At 51.6% G+C, this 17,267-nt stretch overlaps 2 protein-coding genes across 7 annotated transcripts; both read left to right on the forward strand.

The window, feature by feature from the left end:
* The first annotated feature begins 739 nt into the window (after positions 1–739).
* Positions 740–12,676, forward strand: E4f1 (E4F transcription factor 1). Of its 6 annotated transcripts, none has more exons than XM_021644757.2 (14): positions 740–969; positions 4,760–4,911; positions 6,597–6,708; positions 9,001–9,194; positions 9,283–9,403; positions 9,582–9,734; positions 9,814–9,980; positions 10,321–10,530; positions 10,931–11,039; positions 11,146–11,363; positions 11,547–11,745; positions 11,827–11,969; positions 12,039–12,101; positions 12,177–12,676. In XM_021644757.2, exons 1-14 carry the CDS (start codon positions 813–815, stop codon positions 12,531–12,533), a joined length of 2,355 nt encoding a protein of 784 aa, XP_021500432.1. In that variant the 5' UTR covers positions 740–812; the 3' UTR covers positions 12,534–12,676. The 6 variants fall into 6 exon arrangements, with proteins under 6 accessions (XP_021500432.1, XP_021500433.1, XP_021500434.1 ...); XM_021644758.2 differs by having other exon boundaries at positions 10,934–11,039; XM_021644759.2 differs by having other exon boundaries at positions 10,321–10,512.
* Positions 12,677–12,804: 128 nt separating this feature from the next.
* Positions 12,805–17,264, forward strand: Dnase1l2 (deoxyribonuclease 1 like 2). Its single transcript, XM_060364025.1, has 7 exons — positions 12,805–13,710; positions 13,848–13,936; positions 14,023–14,106; positions 14,183–14,283; positions 14,364–14,476; positions 14,582–14,833; positions 15,029–17,264. Exons 1-7 carry the CDS (start codon positions 13,567–13,569, stop codon positions 15,080–15,082), a joined length of 837 nt encoding a protein of 278 aa, XP_060220008.1. The 5' UTR covers positions 12,805–13,566; the 3' UTR covers positions 15,083–17,264.
* The last annotated feature ends 3 nt before the right edge of the window (positions 17,265–17,267 follow it).

The following is a 17,267-nucleotide window of genomic DNA, read 5'->3' on the forward strand; positions in this document are numbered from 1 at the left end:
TGGCCACTGTGAGCTACAAAGCCAGACCCTGTCCCAAACCAACCAACTAACCAACCAACCAACCAATTAGCCAATTTTGGAACTAAATTTTGTTGATAAGCTCTCAACATTGTCAGTATGTCACAAATGTCTAAATGTCACAAATGGCTATTTTTATGTGTACTTTTCAAAATTTAAAAACTACGTGAAAGAACAAGTCTTTGAAAATGAGCACACAAACTATCTTCAGCTGGAGTTGTTTTTTCATGATCAGAGTAATCATCAGGGGATTCTAACATTGCAGCCTTGGTCTGAGCCCAGGATTCTACACTGGGTAGCGACCCTGAAGAGTTCAGATTCTCCCAGCGGCTGAGAGCACACTGGCTGTTCTTCCAGAATGACCTAGGTTCAGTTCCCCACACCTACATTAACTCCATCTGTAATTCCAGTTCCAGGAGATCAGACAGCCCCTTTCAGCATCTGCGGGCGCCAGGCATGTACATGATGCACAGACATATATGCAGACAAAATATCCATACACATTAAAAAAAGGAAGCGTGAGAGAGCTCAGATTCTTTAGTCCACGGATAGTTCACCCCCGCCCAAGTCCTGCCAATTTAACACAACCACGCACACTGGCGCCCTCCAGTCCCGCTCTAGAGGCTCCACCTCCGCTGTTCCCTGCCTGTCCGTCAAACTCGTCCTTGTCCCGCCCCCTGCCTGTCAGTCAAACTCGTCCCGCCCCCTGCCTGTCCTACACGCAGCCCTCGGTGCGGCCCGTTGTTATGACGACATGGTCGTAAATCCGCCATCTTCCTGCGGCGCGTTGCGACATGGAGGGCGCGATGGCAGTGCGGGTGACGGCCGCTCATACGGCAGAAGCTCGGGCCGAAGCCGGGCGTGAAGCGGGCGAGGGCGGGGTTGCGGCGGCGGCGGCGGCCTTGTCCCCCGGCGGCTTCCTGGGCCTCCCAGCGCCCTTCAGCGAGGAAGGTAACGAGGCTGCAGAAGCCCGGTGCGGCCGGGCTGCGGTGTTCGGTCTCGCCTGGCTCCAGGCTCCCCGAGTTTACGCAGATCGTCCCAACTCCGACGGGATACCCTGTGGGCCCACTTCCAGCCCGCCAGGCCCAGGTGCCGGCGTCACAGGGAGCCCGTTTCCAGCCCCTGGAGTAGACCCGGCCAGACAGACGTCGCTCGCTCCTCCCAAGCCTTTTCCAGTGCTAGCTCCTGCGTCCCCTCTGCCACTGAGGCTGAGCCCAGGCGGAGCTGAAGGCTGGGGCGGGGCCTCCCGCCAGGACGGGATTAGGGACCTGACCTGGGCAGGCGGTACCGCCCCACTGAGGACCCACCTGGGTCTTCGCCACGGGGTGGAGCAAAGACTTCCGAAATGTGGGGAACACTCCCGCTGTATGGACTTTTACCATTCCTTAAGCCAAACTCGAAAGGCGAACTATTATTACTACTCTTCACTTAAGATATGGGGATAATTGAGGTTCAAGGACTGTAAAGTGGTTAGGTCATCCATCTGGTTCCTTTCAAGGATCAGATTGGAGCCGCGACTGTAACTCCCCTCCCTATATACCCTTTAATTTCTCCTAGTAGGATGTACCTAAGGATTACTTCTGTAGGTACTGATATTTTTCAGGGATGGTTTAGGTATCTCTGCGTTAGTCCATGGAGCTGTAGATTTGATCAGACAGGAGGTTGTTTGGCAACTGATATTAGTTTAAGGATGCTGCTCTCTGTCCCCACAGGATTCAGTCTGATTGTAATTTTCTTATTTCAGCTTGGAGAGGGTCAGTTACAGTCTCAGAGGAGTCTCTTTGGAGATTCTCTCTCTGGTTTTTGTTTGTTTGTTTGGTTTTGTTTTTTAAGACAGAGTCTCACTATATAGAGCCCTGGCTGACCTGGAACTCACTATGTTGATCAGGCTGGCCTTGAACTCAGAGATCCTTCTACCTCTACCTCCCCATTGCTGGCATTAAAGGTTTGTGCCATGACACCTGGCTTGTATATTCTTGGGTTTGTTTTATGGCAGTGGTTCTCAACCTTTCTAATGCTGTGTGTGACCCTTTAATACACTTTCTCTTGTGGTACCTCCAACCATGAAATTATTTTGTTGCTACCTCAAAACTGCAGTTTTGCAGTTTTTCTTTTGTTTTGTTTCTAAGACAGGGTTTCTCTGTGTAGCCTTGGATGTCCTGGACTCACTTTGTAGACCAGACTGGCCTCAAACTCACTGCCTCTGCCTCTCTGAGTGCTGGGCTTACAGGTGTGTGTCCCCTCACCCCGCTCCAGTTTTCATAGTGCTACGTTGTCATGTAAATGGGCGGCCCACATGTTGAGAACCACTGGTTGATGGCCTTTTCTGAGTATGAAATGTTCTAGGTGTGGCCTTTTCTGGGTCAATAACAATAGCTTGGTGCTGAGCCAGACTAAATGAGTGGAGTGGGAGGAGTAAGGGGATGGTAGGCACCTCAGTGCTTGGTTTGTGAGTGAGCCATAGAGAGGGCGCCACCCTCTTTTAGGTGGCATATGGGACAGTCATAGCTTGGGTTTGGCCTTTTATTTGGCCATTAATTTGTCATTGACTTTACTCCTCCCTTGTACCAGGCTGGTTTTGACTTTGATGTGGGACTCAGTGTAAGATAGTGGAAACCAGCAGGCTGTTTTGGAATATGAGTCTGGCTGGTTCGGCTGAGTAACCTTGAATCTTAGTATTTTTCTAGGATGGACTTAGTCATCTCTTTCCCCAAGGTGCTGGCATGACTTGATTAAATTTTTAGGTGCTGAGCTAGAAGGATGGCTTAGTGGTTATGAGTATGTGTTGCAGCTGGGTGATGGTGGCACAAGCCCTTAGTCCCAGTACTAAGGGAGGTAGAGGCAGGCTGATCTCTGTGAGTTTGAGGCCAGCCTGATCTACAGAGTGAGTTCCAGGACAGCAGGGCTACATGGAGAAACCCTGTCCCCCCCAAAAATAAAAACAGACAACAACAACAAAACAAAACTCCCACTCCAAAAACACTGAAAAACAAAAACCCTTGTTGCTCTTTCAGAGGACCCACACTCAGTTCCCAGAACTTACACAGTAGCTAACAACTGTTTGTGACCCTAGTTCCAGGTGAGCTGATGATTTGATATCTTCTTCTGGTCTCTGTGGGTACCAGGCACACATATAGTACAGACATACGTGCAGGCAAAACACCCACACATGAAGTAAAAATAGACAACTCTAAAAAAGTGTGTTGGGTGGGTGGGAACAGTGGTGCACACCAGCACTGGAAATGCAGAGGCAGGTAGATCTCTGACTTAGAAGCCATCCTGATTCTCAATAGTGAGTTCCAAGCCAGACATGGCGGTGTAATGAGATCCTGGCTCAAAACAACAACAACAACAACAAAAAAAAAAAAAAAAAAAAAAAAAGAGAGAAAGAGAAAGAAAAAAAATGCTCATCATACATTAGGGCCTCAGCGAGTGGGCAGTGCCTCTTGCTGGTGAGGGGTCCAGATGCAGTGTTTCTGGGATGTGTAACGCTCCGTACGGCTTTATTCTTGGAGTTTACTCTGGAGCAGGATGCTTCCCACTGGGGGCCAGCATAGCATCAGAGAGAAAAGAGTGGTCAGGTGTTGGTGTAACCCAGTGGTAGAATGTTTGCTGAGCAGTTCAAGGCTCATTTTCACATATACATACTAGTATATCATGTATTTCATATATATGAACTAGGATATTTCACACATATACACAGTAGTAAGATTGGTCAGGGTTGAGGGCTCTTGCTAGTCTGTGTTTTAAAAAAGCTGGCCGAGGCTGGAGAGATAGTTCAGAAGTTAAGAGGACTGGCTGCTCTTCCAGAGGTCCTGAGTTCAATTCCCAGCAACCACATGGTGGCTCACAGCCATCTGTAATGAGAGCTGGTGCCCTCTTCTGGTGTGCAGGTGTACATGCAGACAGAACACTGTATACATAATAAAAAAATACATAAGTCTTAAAAAAATTTAAAAAGCTGGCCTATTAGATAGAGCTTTGTAGATATCAACCTTCTAAGTCCCTGTTGTGCACTAGATATATGTAACTAGTTAGCCCACTTTATCTTTCTCAAGATATGAAAGCTGGGCATGGTGGTGCACGTCTGTACTCCCAGCACTCAGGGAGGCAGAGGCAAGCAGATCTCTGTGAGTTCGAGGCCAGCCTGATCTACAAAAGTGAGTCCAGGCCAGCCAAGGCTATACAGAGAAACCCTGCCTCAAAACAAAAAAAGATGTGGAAATAACTTTGAGGTGGCAAGTGAGATGCCTATACATTCAATTACCATCAGTCCTAAACAAATTAAAAAAAAAATTCTGGGGATCCAAATTAGGGATCATATGCATGTTAGGCAAATGTTCTATCATTGAGCTACATCCGCAACTCCCCAATCTCAAATCTGGGTCCTCTGCTGTTCCCAAACTTGAATAGGTGAGTTATATGCCTCTTATCCTCTCTCTCTTGAGGCTGGAGCATCGGGACTTTGGATATGACGGCATCAGTGTGCCCTTGCAGGGTAAATGTGTGGTCAGGGTAACCCTGTGCAGAATGCTGGCCTCCCTCCTAGGCCTTGCTTCCGCAGACCTCTAAAGGATGGGGTTAGACCCTAGGGTTTCCTCAGCCCCAAAGGCACTTCTCCAGTGTGTTCTCAGCAGCTCCTGGGTGAGCAGGCATACCAGCTCTTGTTCTGATGCCATCTTGAGGGAAGCTGGATGAGGCTCTGACGCCCTCAGTCTCCCTGACATCAGGCTTATTGCAGATGAAGACGATGTACACAGATGTGGCCGCTGTCAGGTGGAATTTACTGCCTTGGAGGACTTTGTGCAACACAAGATTCAGAAGACCTGCCATCGAGCCCCTCCAGAGGCTCTGCCCCCCACCCCTGCTGCCACTGCCTTGCTGGGCCAGGAGGTGAGTCCCTTTTAGCTGCTACCATCCGCACTCCTCTGGTTGGGGTCATCTGTGAAACAGTGTTCTGTACAGCTGGTTTATGACATGTGGCTAGTTAGAAGGCAGGCATGGCTGTGAGTGCAGGAAGACCAGGTTGTATTAGTAGGGGGTTAGTGGTGCTTTGGATGACCTGGGGTCACTCAACCTCTCAGCAACCTGCATAGTGGGTAGTGGGGTTCGGGGGAAGGTCCTTTCTTTCTTGTGTGTGAGGGTCTCTTAGCTTAAGAGATCATGGAAACTTAAGAGATCATGGAATCTTTTCTCTTATCTCCTGTCCTATACACATGCTTCTCAGGGATCTCTTGAATTATGTCCTGGTACCTAAGTGAAGATGGCATACTTGATTGAATCCCAGTGATGTGCTTGGGAATGCACTCACATAGTCTTACTAAATTAGACAGCATCCCAAATGCTGGATGCTCTCTCATCAGTCTTATTGGGTAGAATTAAGAAGAGGCTCTAGCCAGGCCTGATAATATAGGCCTGAGATCCCAGCTACAGAGGAGGCTAAAACAGAAAGATTTCAAGTTTAAGGCCAACTTGGTCTACAGTGTAAGTTTGAAGCTACCTTAGACATCTTAGACTCAAAATAACATTTTAAAGGGGGATGGAGAAATGGCTCAGTGGTTAAGAGCACTTGTTGCTCTTGCAGAGAACTCAGGTTCACTTCCCAGCACTTGTATGGTAGCTCATAACCATCTGTTACTCTAATACTGTGCATTCTGATGCCCTCTTTCTGGCCTCTGTGGGTGCTTGGCACACATGTGGTGTACATACATAGAAGTAAGCAAAACACTTATATACATAAAATGAAAATAAGTACATCTTCTAAATCTTTACTAATGAAAAGAGACTTAGTAGTTTAGCGCAGTGGTAGAGTGTTGATTTAACCTGCACAGGCTATAGGTAGAGTCTCTAGTCCTTTGGCTCCAGAAGAAGGGAGCTGCTAGGACAGTGGTTCTCAACCTGTGGGTTACGACCCCTTTGGGGGTTGTCAGGTAACCCTTTCACAGGGGTCACCCAAAGCCATCAGAAAATACAGATATTTACATCACGATTCATAACAGTAGCAAGATTACAGTTATGAAGTACAACAAAAATAAATTCAGGTTGGGGGTCTCCACACCATGAGGAACTGTATTATAGGTCACAGCACTGCTAGGAAAAGCCAGTGGCCTCAGGCTACCATCAGAGAATGAGTGGTTCAGGTGACATTAGAAAAGGATTAGCTTTCCAACCTTGCCCTTATTACTTGTCCCCTTGCTGCGTGCCTTTCAGGAAGGTATGTCCCACAGCCATGGGGGCCTTCCTTCTGACCGTCTGGCTGGGGCTGTGTGTGGGCACCTTCACTCCTGCACTCAGCCCATCTTCATGCCTGCTCCAGGTCCTCACTGTGTATGCGCTTTGATCTGTGTCCAGGCTGTAGTGGTCAGAGCTGTTCGACTGATGGGGCTGACCCCTGACTCTGTGGCCACGCTTAGTTAGAGCCATGTTCCTTCGAGAACCTACCCTACAGCCTTCCTATAGGACATGGACTGGATGAGGCCTGTGTTTCCCATGTCCCCCTCTTCCACAGAGGGAGCCCACATTCTTCTTTCGGAACCCACAGATGCATCTCATCTGTTTTTTTTTAACCCCATTGATAGGTAGTGCCAGCAGCAGCAGAGGGTGGTCCAGAGGAGCCTATCACCGTGGCCCACATCGTGGTGGAGGCCACCTCTCTGGCAGCAGACATCAGCCATGCTCCTGACCTTGTTGGTAAGCCAGTTGTCCATGGGTCACCCCAACTTCTGAGCAATGACTTAATGGCTAATTGTAGTCAGGGCTGAAGGATCTCCACTGCACATATCCTTTACTCTCTTAAGAGCAAGGCCTGTCCACAGAGGGGCCCAAGCCTTATTGGAGCCTTTCCCTGGGCAGGCCCTTCAGGAGGAGCCACTAGGCTCTTTTAGGAAGGGGAACTAGCACTTTTTATGGCCCTGGAGTATTCGGAGGCATTTGGGAACCTTCAGTCTGCGTCACCATGAACTTGTCCCTCTTATGTGCTTTTGCAGGCTGTTTTTGTCCTGGTCCTTAGTAGCTTCTCTACTTTTCTGCCACTTCAGTTCTTCCTTCCTGTCCCTAGGCAGTACCATCATTGTACCCTAACATGATCCCTCGCCCCAGCAATTAGCTTTGTAGGTCAGTGGAGTACACAGGAGGGTGCTGCTGCTTCACCTGGCGCTGACTTGCTCGACCTTGGTTTTCGTCACTCTGGATGTTTATGCTGGCCTGAGGATTGTTGCCTGGTTCTTGATGGCTTTTATGAGCATATAACGCCAAGCCTCTTTGATGGCTGATGCTTTCTATTTAAGTTCTCTCTGATGTGCAATGGGAAGAGGGGCTACTAAGAAGCCTGGGTAGGTCAGGTGGTCATTAATTGGAGACTGCTGAGTATGCAGGGAGCATTCAAAGGGCATTCTGGGCTTGAACAGGTGGAGGGAGCCAGGGACTGAATTCAGGAAAGGGATGAGTGGCTGAATGTTTGAAAGCCATTGAAGGATAATGGGGTTGGATGTTAGGAAGAGAATGATCATTGCTCTGCAGAGACCAAGGCAGGTGGGTGAATGAGCAGTTGATCGGAAAAAGATTGAGACAGTGGATGGAACCTGACTTTGAGAAGCTATGAGAATTAGTTGAACAGGAAGGAAGTCTGTGTTGAGGAAGCCAACCTTGGGCTCAGGAAGGGAGCCTCTGACACATTACCCTTCCCAAGGAGACATCTGGACACCTGCTGGGTTTCTACTGCCTTTCTCAATGTCCCTGCAACAGGGAGACTCACCCCTTGCCACTCAGACTTAGGAATGTTGTTGTAAGGGGGTGGGTCCCTGCTCCTGGCCTGGCACATAGTTTGGTTTCTGTGGTGGGTGGTGTTATTTGGGAAAACAAGTTCACTGGGTTCTGATTTATAACCAGGCTCTACCAGCTGGTCCTTTTCCACCCACTTCCAGCCTCCAGTAGTTTCAAACTTTTGCTTAGCACAGCATTCTCTACTTTAGGGACCCTCTGCTTTCTTTACTTTTGTGGGCATCCCAAAGGGAGGGGATCCAGGGACCACCAGTATTTCTGATGGCCTGGGGAAAAAAAAAAGGCAATGAGGGAGAGGTAGGTTGGTCAGCAGTGGCTGCTTGGGGTAGCTGAATATCAGCTCTAGGTTCTCTGCATTGGGTGTAGATAGAAAAGAATTTCCTCTTGGGCTGGTGCACCCGTATTCCTCACCCATCAGGTCTCTGTCCTTTGGGAAGGTACTTTTGGGGCATTGGGCTGGAGCAGGGGCGAAAGACAACCTTACTTGTTTCTGAGACATGGTGCTCATTCATTCTGTTTTGAGAGAATGGCTTGTCAAAACAAGACCAGCTGGAATGGAGATGGTTTCTAGGAAGTAGTTTCTTGGCTGGTTCTCACTCATCATTTTTATGAGTAGAAAATGTGAAATATGTTTTTAGTGTGGCTTTGCTCATTGTCACATTCCTCAGCATCCTGTGAGAAGTGCAAAAACGTGACATCGTTTTCTCTAGTTATCTCAGGTGTCTAGTTTCTTCAGTCATTTCTGGGCAGGGATCTGCCTAGGCCTGTCTACCCAACAGGCAGCCCCCAGAACTCTTTCTCCTTTATACTGGTGGGACTGGGGCCATCCAGCAGGAAAAATGCAGGGAGCTGAACTAGGATGTCCACTGCCTATTTACCTGGGCATCTGGCTGTAGGACCCCCTGTGTCTCTTGGTTTAAGGGATGGGCTATCTCCTCAGAGAGATATTGGGCACAGTCTGGGGACCCTGAGCTTCAGGCAGCTCTACTGAGTTAGAAGTGGTCTGTCTGCCATGTCAGGTTGCCTGTAATGGCTGCTGCATGGATTTCTTTCAGTGCAGATTGGCTCCAAGTTCTAAGCCCTGGGGTGGGGTGGTCTGGACAGTTCTCTGGCTTCCAGTGGACTCCTGTGGAGGGATCCCCTATGGGCAGGGCCTGCAGTAGTGATAGGTCTTGAGGCTTATGTTAACTTGCCTCTCCTCAGGAAGTGGGCACATCAAAGAGGTCATTGTGGCTGCTGAGGCAGAGCCAGGGGATGGCGAGATGGCAGAGGCTCCAGGCAGTCCTAACCATCAGGAACTTGGGCTTATTGGGGAGGGCGAGCAGGCCCAAGTCAAGCTGCTGGTGAACAAGGAAGGCCGCTACGTGTGCATGCTATGTCACAAGACCTTCAAAACGGTGAGCCCCTGGGGCCAAGGGCCCGCTGGCTCCCCTGCCTACTCCTTTCCAGTGAGGTGCCTTGAGCCTTACTGCCCCTTCCCCACAGGGCAGCATCCTCAAGGCCCACATGGTAACACACAGCAGCCGCAAGGACCATGAGTGCAAGCTCTGTGGTGCCTCTTTTCGGACCAAGGGTTCTCTCATTCGGCACCACAGGCGGCACACTGGTAAGTGAAGTGAGGGTTAGAGCGACACTAAGTAACCTGCTGACAGGCTCTGGGACCCCCCTACAGCTTGCCGGTGTCCTGTGTCCTTCTGGATGGCGAGACAGGGCCTGCATGTTTGGTGTCCCTCAACACAGGACACTGTCCATCCCCCACTGGGGGCTGACTGTTTTCTCTACAGATGAGCGCCCTTATAAATGTGCCAAGTGTGGAAAGAGCTTCCGGGAGTCAGGTGCACTGACTCGGCACCTCAAATCTCTCACTCCATGCACAGAGAAGATCCGCTTTAGCATAAGCAAGGACACAGTTGTGGGCAAAGAGGAAGTGCCTGCAGGTCAGCTTGGTGGGGAGGCTGGGACTGGTGTTCCCAAAATTGGCTGCCAGGCTCTTCAAAGACTTACTCTGTCGTAAAGGGTCCAGTGCCTCCACTGTGGGGCCAGTTTCATCCTCAGTGGCAGGAGAGCCCATGGAGACATCACCTGTGATTCACCTCGTCACAGATGCCAAGGGCACTGTCATCCATGAAGTCCATGTCCAGATGCAGGAGCTTCCTATGGGCATGAAAACCCTGGCCCCAGAGGTAGGTGCTGCTCTGCCCTTTGACCACACAGTGCCAGGATGTGTTCAGCAGGATCAGGGGGAAGGTGCCCCTCCCCCTCAGGAAAGCACAGTAGGCTGTGGGCAGAACTCCCTAGCAGATGGCGTGTCAAGGCAAGGAAGCTGCTAAGGGAGTGTGAGGTGAAGTCTAGGGAGAATGGGATGGAATTTACTCAGAACTGAGGCAGCTGGCTGTGCACCGTGGGGCTGTAAGGATGAGCCTGTCATGAGTCTGCTAGGTGGGGTAGGTGGGAATGGGTGCCCTGTGCTGGGCTACCTGGCAGGCCTCCCTCCTTCCTTCTTCTCCTCTACCTCCCTTACAGTCCCCAGACTCTGAGGAGCTTCCCTGTTCCAGTGAGAACAGCCGTGAGAACCTGCTGCATCAAGCCATGCAGAATTCTGGCATCGTCCTTGAGAGGGTTGCTGGGGAGGACAGTACTCTGGAGCCAGCCCCTCCCTCTGGGTCCAGTCCCCAGTCCCTGGGAGATGGACCCCCAGAACTGCCACTGTTGGAGGTAGAACAGATGGAGACAGTAGGTGTCTGTTACTGGTGGGGTTGACCCAGTATCTGCTTATCATGCTAGGGGAAGCTGCTAGCCTTATTTATTAATATAAATTTATTTATTATTATACTTAGCTTATTAATTGATTAATGTAATTGTTTTTTTTTTTTAAGACAGTCTGATGTAACCTAAGCTGCCCCATATTTTCTATGTAGCCAATGTTGGCCTCAATTATTGATTCTCCTGCTTCTACCAAGAATTTCAGGCATGCACCACTGTGCCTAGCTTAAATAGGGTTGCTTTCTGCTGTAACTGTCCTCTAGTCTGTTAAGTTCCATCTAAGGCCAGGAGGGAAGAGGGCTGGCTCTCTTTTTGGTATCATTAGAGCACAGCTTACAATAGGTGTTAGAGGTTGGTCTGTGGTCCCCAGCAGGTGGCCAGTGAGGCCTCAACTGTGCCCAGGACCCACCCATGCCCTCAGTGCACTGAGACTTTCCCAACAGCAGCCACCTTGGAGGCCCACAAGAGAGGTCATATAGGTGGGTAGCAGGGAGGTGGATGGGTCCAAGGCTAGGGTGGCCTGTGGACTGGCAACTGGTGGGCTTGCGGGTGGTGAAAATGGCCTGACATTGGGTGTGGCTTCAGGGCCGAGGCCGTTCACCTGCACACAGTGTGGCAAGGCCTTCCCCAAAGCCTACCTGCTCAAGAAGCACCAGGAGGTGCATGTGCACGAGCGCCGATTCCGTTGTGGAGACTGTGGGAAGCTTTATAAGACCATTGCTCATGTGCGGGGCCACCGACGTGTCCACTCAGACGAGAGGCCTTTCCCTTGTCCCCAGTGTGGCAAGCGCTACAAAACCAAGGTAGGCCTTTGGTCCTGAGATCCTTATGCCTGAACATACCCTCCACTGCCAACCTGGGGCTCTGGCTGTACTCCTAGTGTCCTGCCACACCCTCCTCCTAGCCTAGACTGTTTATGGTTGGCCTCTCAGGCCTGGGGGTGGGGATATGGCCAAGAACAGGTTGTCACAGAAAGGTCTCTCTAGAATGCCCAGCAGGTGCACTTCCGGACACATCTGGAAGAGAAGCCCCATGTGTGCCAGTTTTGCAGCCGAGGCTTCCGGGAGAAGGGCTCACTGGTGCGGCACGTGAGGCATCACACGGGCGAGAAGCCTTTCAAGTGCTACAAGTGTGGCCGAGGCTTCGCAGAGCATGGCACACTCAACCGGCACCTGCGCACTAAAGGTCTGGGCCACAGGTGGCAGGAGGGGGGAGCTCCGGCTGGGGTCAGCTGGCCCTGACTGAGCTGAGCGTCCCTGTTGGCAGGGGGCTGCCTGCTGGAAGTGGAGGAGTTGCTGGTGTCTGAGGAGAGCCCCTCCGCGGCTGCCACTGTCCTTACGGAAGACCCCCACACCGTGCTGGTGGAGTTCTCATCTGTGGTGGCTGATACTCAGGAGTACATTATTGAGGTGGGTGTAGAGCTGGTGGGGCAGGTTTGAACTCAGGACAGCCATGACCACCTCTAACTGACTGTCCAGGCTACTGCAGATGACACAGAGACCAGTGAAGCCACCGAGATCATTGAGGGCACCCAGACAGAGGTGAGGGTCTGGGTGTGGTATGGGGGGGCTCACTGGGCTTGAGCAGCCCCCGGGGCTTAACCATGGTCCCCACAGGTGGACAGTCACATCATGAAGGTGGTACAGCAGATTGTGCACCAGGCCGGTGCTGGGCACCAGATCATCGTGCAGAATGTGACCATGGACCAGGAGGCAGCACTGGGCTCGGAGGCAGCTGCCGCTGACACAATCACCATCGCCACTCCTGAGAGTCTTACAGAGCAGGTGGCCATGACACTGGCTTCAGCGATCAGTGAGGGCACTGTGCTCACAGCCCGGGCAGGTCCAAGCAGTGCTGAACAGGCTACTGTGACAATGATGTCATCAGAGGACATAGAGATCCTTGAGCATGGAGGAGAGCTGGTCATTGCTTCGCCGGAGGGCCAGATTGAGGTGCAGACAGTCATCGTATAGCTTGAAGGCCACTGCTGTGGTGCAGTGAGGACCCCGAGTGCCTGCCCACACCTGACTGCTCAGAAGACAGTGTGAATATGCAATTTTGTTTTGGTTTTTGGTTTGTTTGTTTTCTGCTTTACAATAAAACATAAAAACCTGCAGCGTGTGATATTGGGGTAGCCTCTGGGGCTGGCACAGGTGCCTTCATAGGTACCCTCTGGACACACCTGCTTGCTTAGGCCACCCTCTAACCACACACTTGGCTTCCAGCCCTGGTGGCGCCTCAAGGCGCGTGGGTGTCTCTGGCATGTTGACAGACAGCCTCTTGCCCTACCTAGCTGGATCTGTGACTCCAGCTTTCACAGGCCTGCCAGGGTGTGAGGTGTTCTTCTCAACCCCCAAAGCTGGGACTGTCGTCAGGGTTTATGGAGTTGGTTTAGAGACATAGGACCTTGGATAGCCTGAGTAGCTGCTGCTTTCCTCTGTGATGGGTAGGTGTTGGAGAAACAGTAGGAGATGTCAGAGCAGGCTAGGGCTGGTCTTTTTTGGGCCATCTAGTTTCTGGAGGGGTGGAGACAAGAATGAGAGGCTGGCCGTGGGCACAGTTGTCCCTCTCATTGTAGTGTTAAAGCTTTTCTCGGGGGCTGCTAGGGATTTTTGCCATGATTCTAAGTTAGTGGAAGTGCCTTAGCATGTGCCCTGTCTCCCTTGCCTTCTTGGGTCTCAGGAATGGGAGCCAGTTCTGGAACTGACTCCATGGAAGGGGCGGTTCCCAATTGTAGTCCAGCCCCTTCCTGGTCCAGGGCCTCAAATACCTGGGGTGCTTTGAAATCATAGGTCCAAGACTCCAGTTCATCTTGGGCCACATTAGGCCCTCAGTCTGCAGTGAATCTCACTTGACTTGGGACCCTTGCATTTTTGACAGCACCTTCTTATTCGCAGCCCAGGTAAGTCTAGGGGTCATTGTAGTTGGCAGCATCTGTGCTATGGCCTGGTATGGGTTGGTGTTACTCTGGGACATTCCTGTCTCCAGGCTTTCTGCTTTGCCATCATGGGTTGGCCCTGGGCCCCGCTGACAGTACTTTGGGCACTGGGTGCCATGGGGGCCACAGCACTGCGCATTGGAGCCTTCAACATTCAGAGCTTTGGTGACCACAAAGTGTCAGATCCAGACTGTGGCAGTGTCATAGCACAGGTGAGGCCCGGCAGGGGTGGTGGAGAAGTGGGGTGGGGAGCAATGGAGGGCTCTGGAGGTGGGAAGCAGATGGGGACTAGGAGCTAGGTCTGGGCAATCAAACCAATGGGCAGTGCATCCCTGGGTTCCTCCTCCAGATCCTGGCTGGCTATGACATCGTCCTGGTGCAGGAGGTGCGAGACCCAGACCTAAGTGCAGTGTCCTTGCTCATGGAACAAATTAACAGGTGTGGCAGGGCCGGGCACCGCAACCCCAGCCGCTGTCACAAGCTCGGCTTGGTGCCTTGACTCAGGGGCGGGCGTCTCTCCACAGCGTGTCCAAGCATGAGTACAGTTTTGTGAGCAGCAAGCCACTTGGACGGGACCAGTACAAGGAAATGTATCTGTTTGTCTACAGGTGAGGGGCGGGCTGCAGGGAGGGGACACGGGCAGAGGTGACCAGCTCCACAGCCCACCTGGTTCTCTGCTCCCAGGAAAGATGCAGTGTCAGTGGTCAGCACGTACCAGTATCCGGATCCAGAGGATGCCTTCAGCCGGGAGCCGTTTGTGGTCAAATTCTCAGCTCCCAGCTGTGGTGAGATTGATGCTGCCCCTCCCTCCCAGACCTACCTCTTCCAGGCCGGCCTTGACATTCTCTCTCCCCGTCTCCCACAGCTGCGAAGGAGCTAGTGCTGATCCCCCTGCATGCAGCACCACACCAGGCAGTGGCGGAGATTGACGCCCTCTACGACGTATACCTTGATCTGATTGACAAGTGGGGCACAGATGTATGCAATCCCTCCCCCAAACTCCTGTCCGGGACCAGCACGCGTGTGCTCAGAGGTCTGACCCACTGAGTACTGCTAAGATCTACCTGCTGTGCTTGCCCACAGGACATGCTGTTTCTGGGTGACTTTAATGCTGATTGCAAGTATGTGAAGGCGCATGACTGGGCATCAATCCGCCTGCGCAGCAGTGAGGTGTTTAAGTGGCTCATCCCAGACAGTGCAGACACCACAGTGGGCAACTCGGACTGTGCCTATGACCGGATTGTAGTGAGTGGTGCCCACCTGCGCAGGAGCCTGAAGCCCCAGTCAGCCTCAGTTCACAACTTTCAGGAGGAATTTGACCTAGATCAGAGCCAGGTGAGTATGGCCAGGCCACTCAGGAGAGGGCTCACAGAAAGCTTACTTGCTGTGCTCCCTCTAGCAAAGGCAATTATAGCCAGTCTTCTGGAAGGGGACTGTTGGCAATTCTGTTCCTCTGCCACGTGGGGGTACAATGAGGCCCAAGGGTAGTCACCATGCAGAATTGCTGAGGCTCTACCCTTCTCCCTCAAGGCTCTTGCCATCAGCGACCATTTTCCTGTGGAAGTGACCTTCAAGCCTCACTGACAGCTATGGATATGCCGCCTGCAGACCCTCACCAGGGCCAGCTGGTGTGGACAATGGCTGTGGACACATTACAGGATGACGTAGAGCCCCCGTTTCCTCATCTGTAAGGTGGGCTAGCATCACCTGCCTCATGGGGCTGTTGTGAAGAGCCATGAAAGGAAGCACAGCAGCGTTGAGCACGTGGCTGCATGCTTAATAAACAAGCTGCTACTGGCCAGGACACCCACAGGTCGGAGGAGGTCTCTATGCTTTCTGAGGCCTCTGTCCCTACGCTGCAAAACTTGGGTCTTAATGCCCAGGGGGTCTGTTTCCATTTCAGGGAACTGGATGGCTTAACTTGTCCACTTCACAGCCTGGAGGTGGTGGCATGCCCACCTCTAGTCCATGCCAGCTCCCTGTCCTCACTTCCTCTGTGCAAACTTCAAACGTTTCCATGAACCGCCACATGCAGCTCGGGTGCGAACATTGTTCTGGACCCTGTGGATTTCAGAGCAGGCCCACGGTCATTCTGCCCTCAGGCATCCTAGGACCCTCACCTGAAGCAGAGGCTGTGTTCTCATCCAGCACTGCGGGAGGCAAGGGAGGCTCCCCAGTGAGCTTTCTGGCACCTTCTGAGAAGGAACCCCACACAGCAAAGGCAACTGGTTGGCACTAAGGTCCTGTCCAGCCTGGACCCTGGCTTGGGTTGAGTCCTTCAAAGGTGCCTTATGGAGTTTCTCCCTTAAAAATCTTTTGCTGGGCAAGACCTTGGGAGGGTGGTTTCATGCTCAGGTGGGCCATCACTTTAGTGGCAGGAAAATGGTTCTGTTGACACAGGCTCTCATGAGGTTTCTGGTTGTTAAAACTTCTTTGTGTGTGTGTGTGTTCTGTGTGTGCCTACAGAGAAACCCAAGGTCAATAAACACAGATCATCTTTAGAGAATAGGTGTGAATCACATGGGAAAAAACAAACAAAAAAACCTTGTGATGGATTAGAAGAACTTGCTTTTGTTTGTTTGGCATTTCTGGGAATTGAACCAAGGACCTAGTGAACTCAGTCAAGCCTCATTCTCAGCCTACAAGTCTGATCTTGCAAAACCTAATGTAAGATTCAGGACCTGGCCACCGAATCCGCAGTAGCGGCAGCGCATGCAGCCCGCTTGGTGGAGCGCTGGCCCAGCACGCATGATGCCCTGGGATTGATCCCCAGCAACACATAACCAGCAGCAACGGCGCACATCGGCATCTCAGCCCTCAGGCGGTGGGGGCAGGAAAGTCGGGACTTAAGGCAGTCCCCAACTACATGTTTGAAAGGCAGCCTGGGCTGCAAGAGACCTTATCTGGAGCAGGAATGGCGGTTTGGTCAGGGAGGAGAGCAATGCTTTAGTCACCATTCTCCACATTCCTGTTCCTCAGGTTCCTGATCGCTGTCTACTCTTTCTAAATGAAAAAGTATGTGGCCAGAAGGCTTTTTCTGGAGGTCCTGGTGGGTAACTAGAGACAGTGACTGTCTGCCTTTAAAGGCTCTAATCAGACAGGCGGGAAAGGCCCGGGAGGGGCTGTAGGTGCCACCCTGAGGATGTTGTTCACAGTTCTGCTTTAGGAAGGCAGACATGCTGTGAGCCCTTACAAGGTTCAGAGTGGCTTGTGTGCTCGCCAAGCAGAAAGGTGCTGTGGTTGCAGCTGTAGCGCACTAGGGTTCAAGAACAGCTGCTTTGGGTGTGTGTACACTTACATAAGCCAGAGGTCAAGGAGGTATCTACCTTGTTTTGAGACAAGGTGACTCCCTGGCACTCACTAGTTATGCTAGGCTGGCTGGCCAGAGAATCCCAGGGATCTGCATTTTCTGCCTGTCCTGTACTGGGTTTCCAGATGTGTCCACCATGCCTTGCTTTTCAAGCCCTCAGGGCAGCACAGAAAGCACTTTACTGACTTCTCTACCCCAGCTGACAGGACAGTTAGTGTAGATAAAATGTGTGTTTTTATATGTATATATAGCGTGTAGGTGTTATGTGTGCATGCGTGTGTGTTGTGTATGTATAAGACGTGTATGGGTGTTTTGCCTGCATGTGTGTATGTGCATATATATTTGCATGAGGTGCCCTCCAGAGGCCAGAGGGGGCATTGGATCCCCTGGAACTGGAGTTACAGAGGGTTATTAGCTGCCATGTGGGTGCTGGGAATTGAACCTGGGTCCTCTGCAAGA

Source organism: Meriones unguiculatus, chromosome 11 (assembly GCF_030254825.1).
Source record: "Meriones unguiculatus strain TT.TT164.6M chromosome 11, Bangor_MerUng_6.1, whole genome shotgun sequence".
Lineage (NCBI taxonomy): Eukaryota > Metazoa > Chordata > Mammalia > Rodentia > Muridae > Meriones > Meriones unguiculatus.